This window comes from Puntigrus tetrazona, unplaced genomic scaffold (assembly GCF_018831695.1).
Source record: "Puntigrus tetrazona isolate hp1 unplaced genomic scaffold, ASM1883169v1 S000001140, whole genome shotgun sequence".
In the NCBI taxonomy this organism is placed as follows: domain Eukaryota; kingdom Metazoa; phylum Chordata; class Actinopteri; order Cypriniformes; family Cyprinidae; genus Puntigrus; species Puntigrus tetrazona.
The window spans coordinates 496,277-510,000 of NW_025048726.1; the positions used below are offsets into that span (position 1 = coordinate 496,277).

The window sequence follows — 13,724 nt, forward strand, 5'->3', positions numbered from 1 at the left end:
TGATGTACTCTTTGAAACACGAGGGGACTGTAGACTGTTTCAGGGAGAGATTAAATATCTCAGTGAACACCGGTGCTAGCTGGTCAGCACAGTCTCTCAGAACCCGACCTGTGATGCCGTCAGGTCCTGCTGCCTTCCTGGTGTTCACTCTCCTGAATGCCCTCCTTACGCCGTGCTCCGAAATGGTGAACGTGATTTCCTCTCCAGCTCTCTCGGCATGCATGCTGTTCATCATACCGCTAGCGGTGCTAGTGTGATTAGCGTGATTAGCTGCAGCCTCGAAACGAGCATAAAAGTTATTTAGCTCATCTGCCAGAGAAGCATCCACGCTCTCCACTCTGGAGGTTGGCGTTTTATAGTCCGTGATGTTTCTCAGTCCCTGCCACAGGCTCCTAGAGTCACTGTGTTGAAACTGTGACTCTAGTTTCCTCCCGTAGCACCTCTTTGCCTCCTTTACCGCTCTGTACGACGCAGCCTTGTATTCTGTCATATCCCCGGTGACTATCCCCGTGTTATAGGCTGCGGAGCGGGATCTCAGAGAGTCGCGGATAGTTTGGTCTACCCACAGCTTCTGGTTGGGAAACGTCCTGATGACGGTTTTCTCTACCGTGTCATCCGCTAGTTTCCCGATGAATCCCACCACCGCTTCCGTGAACACGTTGACGTCCTCGGAGCTACACCTGAACATGGCCCAGTCTGCATCATCCAAAGCGTCCTGCAGAGCGGCCACTGAATGGTCAGACCAGCGTGACACCTCCCTCTGTACCGGGGCTTCCTGTTTCAGCCTCTGTTTGTAAACAGGTACGATGTACGGTGTAGTCCGGTACCGCTAGGTTCAGCCATGTCTCGGTGAAGCAGAGAAGGTTGCAGTCCCGAATGTCTCTATGGAACTTGAGGTCATCGAGCTTGTTTTCCAGAGACTGGACGTTGGCTAACAGGACACTAGGTAGGGGAGCGCGGTGTGAGCGTGCCCTCAACCTGTTCCTGACACCGGCTCGTTTCCCTCGTGGACGCTGGTGCGGGTCGCATCCTTTTGTCTTTGACAGGATCTCGCTCGACCAACATGGGTCCGGGTTTAAAAACAGTGAGGTGGGTGCATTGTACACCAATAGATATAAGAGTGGCTCGGTCATATTTAGTAATAGCCATCTTATATAAAGAAAACATTGCAGACTATTTAAAATACAAACAATTAACAAAAAAAACTAAGTTTTGCCGGAGTGGTCGTGGCGGCAGCCGGCCTCAGCGGCGCCATCTTCACCCGCAGCAGCCGGCATAGGTCAGCCATTAGCCGGGACATGAAGGTGGTACCCTGGTCATTCAGGATCTCGATGGGGATGCCGACCCGACTGAAGAGCAGGAAGAGCTCCTTCGCTATCACTTTGGCAGTGGCTTTGCGTAGCGGCACGGCTTCCGGGTATCGGGTGGCATAGTCTACGATGACGGGGATGAGTTTGTGTCCCCAGGCAGACTTCGGCAGCAGCCCTACCAGGGGGGCTGGACCTGGGACCAGCAGTGTTTTAGTCGGTCACCGGGGGACTTTAGGGGGACTCACCTTCCTTCCTGACCGGTTCACCCGTCTGGCAGGTACTTGACGTGTTTTGCCATGTACACACGTTGAGAGAGAAATGCAGAGACGGTCTCTGTAATCAATTCAACGTTAAATCACTAGAAGTTAAGTGTCCCCAACCAAGTAAGCCAGAGGCGACAGCGGCATGGAAACAAAACCCCATGCATACAGAATGGAGAAAAAAAAACCTTGGGAGAAACCAGACTCAGTTGGGGCCAGTTCTCCTCTGACCGGACGCCCAGCACTTAACTTCCAGTTCAATTTTAAACGCAGCTGTGTCAGATAGTGTAAATGACTTAGTGTGTGTGTGTGTGTGTGTGTGTATGTGTGTGTGCATCAGGATCTGGTGATCTGTCGACGGGCGCATCTAGGTTTTCTGGTCTCTGATGAACATAATCTCTGTGTGCTGATCCACCATCTAGTCTGGATACAAACTGTGAAAACAGATTGAGAAAGAGACAGGACTAATATTAGCGTAGATGCCATTCTTTTTACCATGTCACAAGTACATCGTATTTTAGGAGTAGTGTTCCCGGTTCCAGCAAATCTAAGTAATGCAGCCTAAAAATCCTTTAATGGATTTGAATAATAAAAAGTGTGTTGGTGTGTTATGTGTAGGCTAAGTTAAAAAGATGTGTCTTTAATCTAGATTTAAACTGGCAGAGTGTGTCTGCTTCCCGAACAGAGTTAGGGAGATTGTTCCAGAGTTTAGGTGCTAGATAGGAAAAGGATCTGCCGCCCGCAGTTGATTTTGATATTCTAGGTATTATCAAATGGCCAGAGTTTTGAGAACGTAGCGGACGTGCAGGACTATAATGTGATAAGAGCTCGCTCAAGTATTGAGGAGCTAAACCATTCAGCGCTTTAAAGGTAATTAATAAGATTTTAAAATCTATCCGATGTTTGATAGGGAGCCAGTGCAGTGTTGACAGAACCGGGCTAATGTGATCATACTTCCTAGTTCTAGTAAGGACTCTGGCTGCTGCGTTTTGGACTAGCTGAAGTTTGTTTATTAAGCGTGCAGAACAACCACCCAATAAAGCATTACATTAATCTAACCTCGAGGTCATAAACGCATTAATTAATATTTCTGCATTAGAGGTCGAAAGCATAGGTCGTAATTTAGATATATTTTTAAGATGGAAAAACGCAGTTTTACAGATGCTAGAAACATGATTTTCGAAGGAAAGATTGCTGTCAAACAGCACACCTAGGTTCCTAACTGATGATGAAGAATTAACAGAGCAGCCATCAAGTGATAGGCTGTGTTCTAGATTATTATATGAGGGGTTTTTAGGTCCAATTATTAGCACCTCTGTTTTTTCAGAATTTAGCATTAGGAAGTTACTCATCATCCAGCTTTTTATATCGACTATGCATTCTGTTAGATTCTCAATTTGGTGTGTATCACCAGGCTGCGCTGAAATATAGAGCTGAGTATCATCAGCATAGCAGTGAAAGCTAACACCATGACTCCTGATAATATCTCCCAGAGGTAACATGTACAGGTTGAAAAGTAACGGTCCTAGCACTGAGCCTTGAGGAACTCCATAATTCACGTGTGATTGATATGATACCTCCTCATTTAATGCTACAAACTGATAGCGGTCAGATAGATATGATGTAAACCATGCTAAGGAGCTTCCTCTAATGCCAACATAGTTTTCTAGTCTATCCAAGAGAATGTTGTGATCGATAGTATCAAATGCTGCGCTAAGATCTAATAGCACTAATAACGAGATAAAACCACGATCAGATGATAAAAGCAGGTCGTTAGTAACTCTAATAAGAGCAGTCTCAGTACTATGGTATGGTCTAAAACCTGATTGGAAATCCTCACAGACACCATTTTTTTTCTAAAAAGGAATACAGTTGTGAGGATACTACCTTTTCTAGTATCTTTGACAGAAAAGGGAGATTAGAGATTGGTCTGTAATTTACTAAGTCTTTGGGATCAAGATGTGGTTTCTTAATAAGAGGCTTAACTATAGCCAGTTTGAAGGTTATGGGGAGGAAGCCCTTGGATTCTGGTCGCGGAGACAGAAAGCTTGCCCGGACGAGCAAGGGCTCGGTAAGGCTTTCTGTTCACCTTTACCTCTACCTCGGGAGCTCCTGGGGGAGGTTCTTGATGGACGATACAGCCTGCCAGCCACATCCGCGCATGAAGCACCGGTTCTTTCGTGGGCATCGGTTCGTCTTGGGCAGAGGGGACCGCTGGCCTGTGTACATGGCAGCGGAACATGCTGGGCACCTGCACTCTGTAGGGCAGTGAGCTCCTGCGCGACCTCGCCCTGTCGAGTAACCAGGTGTTCGACGATCTGATGCGGGCAGATGCTGACCTCGGTAAGCGTCTTCAACAAGTCCTCCATGGCTGGGGAGGAGCACTGCGCCAACCAGAAAACGGGGGGTGAGAAAAAGAAAAAAAAAACTTGGCGTGAAAACAAGATCACTTGCCGGTGGTTTTCTTCACAAACTTGCCCGCATTCTCCACCAGTGTGATGGGGTGAAGGAAACACACGGCAAGGAGGGCTCAAAATAAATACCCCGGAGGGTGGATTTATTAAACAGAAAAAATGGTATGGAAAAACAGGTGAAATAGTGTTCCAAGGTGCATTTGTGCTGCAGTGCTCTTCTCCTTCCTGGTTGACGTGCTGTATCGGTGTATCGGGACACACGCTGCTGTCTGTAAGGAAAAAAGGGAGAGACGCATTAATGGCAGCCCGTGCAGAGTTCATGCTCAGTCTGTTTGGCGTGCCTCGTGGCTTTTTAAAGCCGGTAGGTGACGAGCAGCAGCTGTGTCCGATCAGCTGGTGATGAGCGTGTCCAGATGTCCAGGGCAACGCTAATGATAGTTCGGGACACTCGGGACACAATATATATAGTTGAAAAACATTCTCATCACAAGGGTACTCTTTAAATAAACACTCCTCTTGACAAATTCTCAGTTTTGTTTGTTCAAATGGTTGCAAGAAATTCTGCACTCCGTATAAGCTGGGGATAGCAAACATTATTGAAGGTCAACCGCCGGGAGCACATTGGTTAGGAGGTGGCCGTATCCAGTGGCAATTCCAGGCATTTCCTACTTCATCAAGCTCTTCCTTTATGAAAAAAATAAATAAAACATATATTCTACACTTAGTCTTCTTTTAATTTAGTCTTGCTAAATTAATTAAAATGCCCATTATAGTATACATCAATAAATATTAAGTTATTGTCACGCGTGTGGTAAGCACGAGAGCATACAACGAGTATACATGAAAACAAAAAGGCTTTAATCCACTCAGATTAAATAAACGATATTCAGGCAGGCAGGCAGATAGACAGGACAATATCACACGCAAATACGGACGAGATCGGACAAACAGAACTGAAAACACAGGACTTAAATACACCAGGTGAATGACTACAATTAACAAGACACAGCTGAAGACGATAGACAATTTACTAAAGTGGGTCAAACTGAACACATGGCACACGATGAAAACAATAACAAATTCCGGAGAATGTGACATTTATAAATAAAGATTAAATTAAATCTAAAAATATCTGAATAAAATGAGTATAAAATGTTACTGTATAAAATGTTGGAAGCAAAATTGGATAAGACCAACAAAGTGGTCTCATGTCTTTCGGTTGGTCAAAATGATCCATCCAAAATTGTATGCACTGGCTTCTCTATGTGGACCACCATTGTTCAATTCTCCAGTTCCCAGTGCTTGGACCAAGAGTGACACATTCTGCACTCACATTGTCTCTGAAGAATGTCTGCATATCTGCTAAATGTGTATTTTCAGTTCCATGGTCAATGCAAATTCTTTGTGGAAATCTGTTATTCTTAGAAACAGCTTGTAGGAAATAACCTGCAATTACTCGTGGGTCACTGTTCTTTTTGTACGTGATTTTTCTGGAGAACCCATCAATGCTTCCATCTATGCATATTCCGTAAGGTTTTAGCTTATCATATCTGTCGATATGCCAAACATATTTTGGCCCGCGACTGTTGCACATGCGTCGCGGCAGACAACCACAAGCATGCAGATCAACTCCTCGTCCATCCATCAGTCGTATCAACTGACGAAGATAAAGAATTGTGAGATAAAAAATCACAATAACCTTTTTTTATTTTTTACTCAGTGGCGGAAACGTGCTTCCATAGAATACAAATCCATCGTATCCGAAATTATTAAAGTCCTCCTTAAATGTTCTCACACATGCAATCCACAGAAGAGGCGGATATAATCCAAAAATTCTGTGTGTAATCCACAGTTTGCTTGAACCCGGGCAGAAACCAGTAGCAAGCAGAGTTGAGCACCAACGCTCCCGAACGCTGGGAGCTGACTATCTTTATCGCAGTAGTGACTTAAAGGTCTCTTGCAATCTCACGAAACTTTTAGGCAAAACGCACACCAGCAGAGATGATAACGACACAGAAAGTGGGGTGATGATTAAATTAAATGATCAACCATAAACAATACGTGAGTGATAATCAACAATGTTATAAATAAATCGTACCAGCAGGTTTACCACTGTAAAGCCCCCTGCCCTTACTTTAATGGTTGCCTCTCGACTATAAATTTCAGCCTCACTTCTGATCCCAGTTTTTAGAGAGATTTAAGAATCCTAAATAGGTAATCTGATACCCGTATGCAACAAAAGGGATTTAGTTATAAAACAAAAAAAAAACAGTGGTGCCTTGTGGTTTGGGCGGCAGTCGAAGGCGGGGACCTCAGCAACCCAACCCCTGGACACAGAATCTGGTTTTAGGGACATGGAACGTTACCTCTCTGGGGGGGAAGGAGCTGGAGTTGTTGCGGGAGGTTGAGAGGTACCGGCTAGAGCTAGTCGGGCTTACCAGCTTGGGCTCTGGAAGCCATCTCCTCGAAAGGGGCTGGACTCTTCACTACTCTGGTGTTGCCCGTGTAAGGAGGTGAATTAAAACCTGTAAATTCACAAAGACTAATCTGAGAAGGGATATTCAAAGGAACAAAAGGACTTCAAAAAGAGAGAAAACAACACACCCCCTCCCTGTTGCTTTTAAGACACCCTCCTCACCTCTGCTCTTCCTGCTTCCCCTCCTTCTGCCCAAAAGACTTGGTTTAAAGTTCATTAGGAATAAGGCATTATATGTCATGTGTCTTATGAACCTATTGTTCTTCACTCTCATGTTTGGTCTCATTTGAAAGGTCTCAGTGCAATTGGTAAATTGGTCTCAATTTCACACTAATCACTTATATTATGGAGAAGATTAAGAACTTGGTAGAACTGTGTTCTGTTGAGAAGGAGGTGTACCCTCCTTTTGGGTATCTGAACATGTTCCAGCCAGGTGTGACATTGGAGCATGGGAACCTAAACACCAAAAGGTTTATACAACTACATTTGAGATCTCTTTGTCTGGTCTGAGTATATAAGGAAAGTGACAAAACACAACAAGGCGCGATTCTGTAGTGTGTCCCCATGCACCACACTATGTACTTTTTAAAGACCAGTTATAATGATCTTTTAAGTTTGTTTTATTTTGTTTTGTGTTATTTTTGTACTGCTGATCAGTTGTGCAAATGTCTATGAATTATACCAATTTGGAAAATATTCTTGCCTGGCAAAATAAACATTAATCTTGGTTAACTTGGTTAACTCAATGGATGGAGCCGGGGGCACGTTTTTGAGATTCTTACTTCTGGCCACCAAACTGGCTTAGCATGCTATTACTTAGGGAACGCATAAAAAAATTACTCTTTTTGAGTCTATCGAGGAGATGGCTGCATTAAGGTAAGCGATCTACGGGTTAGCCTCTGTCTAAGACCTGGACTAGCCCAGATGTGTCGTCTGTTCTGGCCAAACAAGGTCTCCAAGCGACCCAGACTCCTAACGAATGATAAGTTGAAACTAGGAAATATTATAGTTAATTAATGATCCAAATTTAATCACAACTAGAAGGATCAGCAGTTACGTTTTAATAAATATATATAAAAATCACGAAAGATTGGAGTCAGATAAAATTATATACAAGGTCAGTACTATAATTAGAAAACCAAAAGATTAATAAATATTAGTGTTTTTTAACGAGATGCAAAGAAAAGACCGAACACGCATTGACCTTCAACCAGGGCCTCTGGATTCCGTTCTGCAGGAAAAGGGGGACCCTTACATAACACACATTGTCTCTCTGAAAAACATGTTTAAAGTCACACTGGATAATGGATTTGCAAATAAGATGGTGCCGCGAATGGCAGCCTCGGTGCTTCGCTCTCAAGTGCTCGTGTTGTTTTTGTTAGTTTTTCCTGTTTTTTGTTTATCAAACACCATCGTTTTTACCAGGGATGAACTGCTGAACATTTGGCAGACCACTCCGCAAAATATTTCACCGGTCTTTGATTATTCCGACGTCTTGTTGAACATCGTAGTTAGCGGAGCAGCGGTGCTGGTCAAAAGCCTAAGGCCGCGCAGACGGGGAAACGGGCGGCGCGCTTGTGAAACTCAGACAACGTGGACTCCGAACGCCGTTGCCCTGCATTCACTTGGCGAACCTCCGCTCTCTACCCAACAAAATGGACGAACTTCTTCTGCTTACCCGGACTAACAGGGATTTCTCAAACTCTGCTGCTCTGTGTTTCACGGAAACCTGGCTAAACGATGCAATTCCAGACAGCGCATTAAGTCTGCCGGGCTTTCAGCTGTTTAGAGCGGATCGCGTCGCAGAATTAACGGGAAATCGCGCGCGGCGGACGTGCTTTTACATCAATGAAAGGTGGTGTACAGATGTAACTGTGTTAAAGATGATGTGTTGCGCCGATGTAGAAGCACTCTTCGTTAACTGCAAGCCTTTCTACTCGCCGCGGGAGTTTTACTCGTTTATTCTGGTGTGTGTTTACATCCCTCCATAGCGCGCACGTGAGCCTGGCTTTACAAAAACTCGCCGATCTGATCACAGAGACTGAGCAACAACACCCGGACTCTGTTTTAATCATTCTCGAGGACTTTAATAAAGCCAACCTCTCACGTGAACTGCCAAAATTCAGACAGCACGTTACCTGTCCAACCAGAGACCATAACATACTGGATCACTGCTACACCGCAATAAAGGATGCTTATCACTCCGTCCAACGAGCTGCCCTGGGACTTTCTGATCACTGTTTGGTCCATCTCATACCGACCTACAGGCAAAAGCTGAAATCAGCTAAACCTGTTCTTAGGACTGTAAAAAGATGGACTAACGAAGCAGAGTGGGATTTACAAACCTGCTTTTCTCTCACTGATTGGACTGTCTTTGAAGCTGCTGCCACAGATCTGGACGAGCTCACAGAAACTGTAACATCATATATTAGTTTCTGTGAGGACATATGTATTCCTACCAGGACTTATTTAACTTACAACAATGACAAACCATGGTTCACTGCTAACCTCAGTCAGCTCCGTCAAGCCAAAGAAGATGCTCGCAGGATAGGGGACAGAGCCTTGTATAAGCAGGCCAAGTACACACTAGAAAAGGAGATCAGAGTGGCGAAGAGGAATTATTCTGAAAAGCTTTGCACCCAGTTCTCCTCTAGTGACACCGCTTCTGTGTGGAAAGGTCTGAAAGACATCACCAATTACAAGACACCACCCCCCAGCACTGTGGCAAATCAACAACTGGCAGACGACCTGAACGAGTTCTACTGCAGGTTTGAAAAGGAACCATTCTCACCTCCTGTAATCCCCCTCTCCCCCACACCTGCCCTTCAACTCAGCGAAGATGACGTGTGCCAGGTCTTCAGGAAGAACAAAAGAAGAAAGGCACCAGGCCCAGACGGTGTGACTCCAGCCTGTCTGAAAACCTGTGCTGACCAACTGGCCCCCATCTTCACTCAGATCTTCAACAGATCATTGGAGCTGTGTGTAGTACCTTCATGCTTCAAACGCTCCACCATCATCCCCATCCCAAAGAAACCCAAAATTAATGGACTTAATGATTTCAGACCCGTGGCTCTAACGTCTGTGGTCATGAAATCATTTGAAAAACTGGTTCTGGGTTATCTGAAGGACTTTACAGGACCCCTACTGGACCCCCTGCAGTTTGCGTACAGAGCAAACAGGTCAGTGGACGATGCAGTCAATATGGGACTGCATTATGTTCTGCAACACCTAGACAGACCAGGGACTTATGTGAGGATCCTGTTTGTGGACTTCAGTTCGGCCTTCAACACCATCATACCAAATCTCCTCCACCCCAAACTAACCCAGCTCTCGGTGCCCACCTCCGTCTGTCAGTGGATCAGCAGCTTCCTGACAGACAGACAGCAGGTAGTGAGGCTGGGAAAATTCTCATCCAGCACCCGTACAACCAGCACTGGAGCCCCTCAGGGTTGTGTCCTCTCCCCACTGCTCTTCTCCCTCTACACGAATGACTGCACCTCTAAAGACGCCTCTGTCAAACTCCTGAAGTTTGCAGACGACACCACAGTCATCGGCCTCATACAGGACGGTGACGAGTCTGCTTACAGACAGGAGGTCAAAGAGCTGGCTGAGTGGTGCAGTCTGAACAACTTGGAGCTCAACGCGCTCAAAACAGTGGAGATGATAGTGGACTTCAGGAGGAACTCCCCTACACTCCCCCCACTCACCATCATGGACAGCACTGTGGTAACAGTGGAGTCATTCAGGTTCCTGGGCACCACAATCTCCCAGGACCTGAAGTGACACTCACATCGACTCCATTGTTAAAAAGGCCCAGCAGAGATTGTACTTCCTTCGTCAGCTGAGGAAGTTCAACCTGCCACAGGAGCTGCTGAAACAGTTCTACTCGGCCATCATACAATCCATCCTCTGCACTTCCATAACTGTCTGGTTCAGCTCAGCTACCAACCATGACCTCAGAAGACTACAGAGGGTAGTCAGGACTTCTGAGAGAATCATTGGTATAACCCTCCCCACTCTCCAAGAACTGTACCTATCCACATTAAAAAAAAGGGTTAAGAAAATCACTCTGGACCCCTCACATCCCGCACACTCCATATTCGAACTGTTGCCGTCTGGTCGCCGCTACAGAGCACTGAGTACCAGGACAGCCAGACACAGGAACAGTTTCTTCCCCCAGGCAGTCCATGTCCTGAACACTTGAGGACACTTATTTATTTAACATACAGATTTGCACACAACACTGCACAAAATAATTCCTGTTACACTTGAATGTTTATAGTATATATTTTTATTTTTTCTATATTTTTTCTATTTGCTGTGTTGCACATTTTATTTTTTTTGTATGTTGTACATAATTCTCTTTACATCTGTCTTGTCATCGTGTTGCACTGTTGAGTTTTTGTCACTAAAACAAATTCCTCGTATGTGCAAACATACCTGGCAATAAAGTGATTCTGATAACCCAGAGTACTACATTCCAACAGTGTTAGTGAGAGATGATGCCCTGTACTTTCAGCTACTTCTTACCCAGAGGTTTCAGACAAACAAGCATCAAAAAGAAAAGAAAATAACACCGATTCAGTAGAACAGAACATGAGTTTATTGGATTATTTGGCAATCCCAAAATAGTGTCCTTACATGATTTAATGGTTTGATACTTCAGTTGACAGATATTGTCTGCTATAAAAGGTGCTTTAACATTGCCATGTGTTTATCAGTAGGTTCACACAGTACACTGAACGATTCTCACTCGCAAAATATCCAGAACGTTCATTCCCTTTACACCAGAAGTGCTGCAAATCATAATTGACCTAGGACTTCAAAGTGTTTTTTTCTGACCTTGAGTCACTTGCGTATGTACATATCTATGTACATCTTAACAAATAAATAGCACGTAGCACCCACAACACCCAGCAATTCTTCCTCTCTCTCTACGGCAGACTCGCGCGCTGAGGCTGCTCTAGGTTCGTGCGAAATTTTTCCAGAAAGCGTGAGGCGAGTTCGTCATCCACCAGGCGTCCGTCGCTGGACAGAGTCACGGTCATTCGCTGCTGAGTGCGGAGAACGGGGCCGTCTGGGTCCTGGGGGGCCAAGCTCAGTTCAGCTCTGGTGCTGCCCACGGCTAAGATGCAGGCTTGAGGAGGATTGATGACCGCACTGAACTCGCTGATACCGAACATCCCCAGATTAGAGATACTAGAACACACAAACAAATGATCTGAGCAACAGGTCTAAGACAGGGGGTCCGATCCTGCTCCGGCCCTAATGGCACCCGAACCTAATCAACGGAGCACTTCAGACCCCAGGCAGTTCACACTGATAAAACCTATTGGGAAAGATTCATTTCTAACTAATTTTTCCATTTCATAGGCATTTTTAACTTTATAAAGACTCTCAACGTGAAATTAAAACCATCAGTATGTGGCAGTAAGTCACTGCAAATAAGTGAATCATTTAAAAGGTTGATTCATTCAGAAACAAAACACTGTCATGTTGCTCAGAGACGCAAAACACAAGTCTCTATTTACAACAGTTCAATAAACATCACATTTGTAATGTGTTATTGAGATGCATCTCACTGAGGACAACTGAGCGACTCATACGTAGCTAGTACAGAAGGTTCAAACGCTCAACATGAATTAAGTGAATCAACTTTAGAACAGAATGGAGATGTGTATATTCTTATTTTGCCTAAATATTTTTTTCTTCAATTAGTACTGACCTTCAGAAGCTACAGAAGATACTTCCTAGAAGCTCTTGTAGTTCTTTAAGAGATTATTGGTAGAAGGTAATACAGATATTTTACTCTGAACAGCAGAACGGTGTTCACCTGAAGGATCCTCCCTGATACTCCTCAGGTAAGAGCTTCCCGTCCCGGGCCTTCTGTGCCAGAGCCTGAAACCACGCGAGCACTATGATAACGATGCAGCTCAACAATCAAGCATTGTCCAATCTATCTCAGATCTCACATGATCATATAATAGGTGTTTAATGACCTTTGCGGTGGCAGCGATCTCCTGCAGCCCTTTGTTAGCGGCGTCTCTGATGATGGGCGTGATGAGGCCCCGGGGCGTTGCCACGGCGACTGAGATGTGGATGGAGTCCAGAGGCTGCGGGCCGTCTCCAGACCACATCACGTTCACTTCCGGCATCTCCTGCAGGACATAACTTCATTTACGCTCCAGGAGGCAACAAACACAGAAGCAAGCCGGACTTGCTGCGACAGACGGTGTTGACTGGGATAGTGTTGTTAGGCCTGAACCTGAATGTGACTGCTCAATGCAGCGGCACAGATCAGACGTTTCTTTCATATTTATAACATACAGCCTAGTTAAGCAACATGGCACGACCGAGAGAGGGAAGTTCCCTGAAAACCACGATTGCAAATTTGACATTATATCTAAGAGTTAAAATGAGTAGGTATTACACTTTTTAGTTCAAGCCTTTGAATTTACTGAAAGGATATATTGCAGACTGTTTTTGCTCCATTTGGGTAATAAAAATGGTTCCAAACAAAGATTGCAGCAGAACAGTCACACATACACAACACACAGAGCAGCAGCGTTTTGTTAATAAGTCAATGATTTAGTAGTCCATTGAGGCCCTCGTTTCATTCTTGAATGAATCAGTCGTCTGAACGAATCGTTTGAAGGCTTCAACGACTCAATTAAAACGACTAACGACTAAAATTAACGACTCACTGCCTACTGGTCAATGTAGATGCTGATTTCATATGATTGCTAACATTATTTTATTATATTAAAGCAAAATTATTAATAAAAATGCATGCATTTAATACGTTTTTTCCCCCCTTTCCATACTGTATGTTCCGCTGTCTCCTCTGTCTTGCTTAGTTGGGGACACTTTTCTAGTGATCATCGTTGATTTGATTACAGAGACCGTTTCTGGATTTAATAACAAATTAAGTGTTTAATCTCGTCATGATACATAACTATCATTGTATCCTTCTATTTGATACTGTTCAGTGCTTTGATACAATCGGTGTTGTTAAAAGCGCTATATAAAAAATTGAGTGATTGAAAATACCATTTAAATAGGTAATTTCCCAACAAGACAATTGTGGCCAGTTGACACAATGTTTCGTGACATTATGGCACTCTTGGGCAGCTAAAATATACCTATAACTTCCTGAATTTAAAAACTATAGAATGAAATGGCACTTGATGAAGAAAAGAACACTGTTTCATTGGACACAGTGCTGTCTTCCATGAACTTACTCTGAGAGAGACGGCAGCCGCTT

General features: G+C 44.4%; 1 protein-coding gene across 2 annotated transcripts in view; it reads right to left on the minus strand.

Moving 5' to 3' along the window:
• Positions 1–11,040: 11,040 nt before the first annotated feature.
• Positions 11,041–13,724, minus strand: part of pdhx (pyruvate dehydrogenase complex component X) — a 7,753-nt gene continuing 5,069 nt past the window's right edge. Inside the window, exons 8-11 of one of the 2 annotated variants that reach the window (XM_043234481.1) lie at positions 13,702–13,724; positions 12,460–12,618; positions 12,294–12,358; positions 11,041–11,659 (exon numbers count right to left, since the gene is read on the minus strand). The exon at positions 13,702–13,724 is cut by the window's right edge and continues 36 nt beyond it. In XM_043234481.1, coding sequence (XP_043090416.1) covers positions 11,395–11,659; positions 12,294–12,358; positions 12,460–12,618; positions 13,702–13,724 — 512 coding nt within the window. In that variant the 3' untranslated portion in view covers positions 11,041–11,394. Of the gene's footprint in view, positions 11,660–12,185; positions 12,359–12,459; positions 12,619–13,701 lie in introns of both variants that reach the window. The other variant, XR_006250431.1, reaches the window with a different exon arrangement.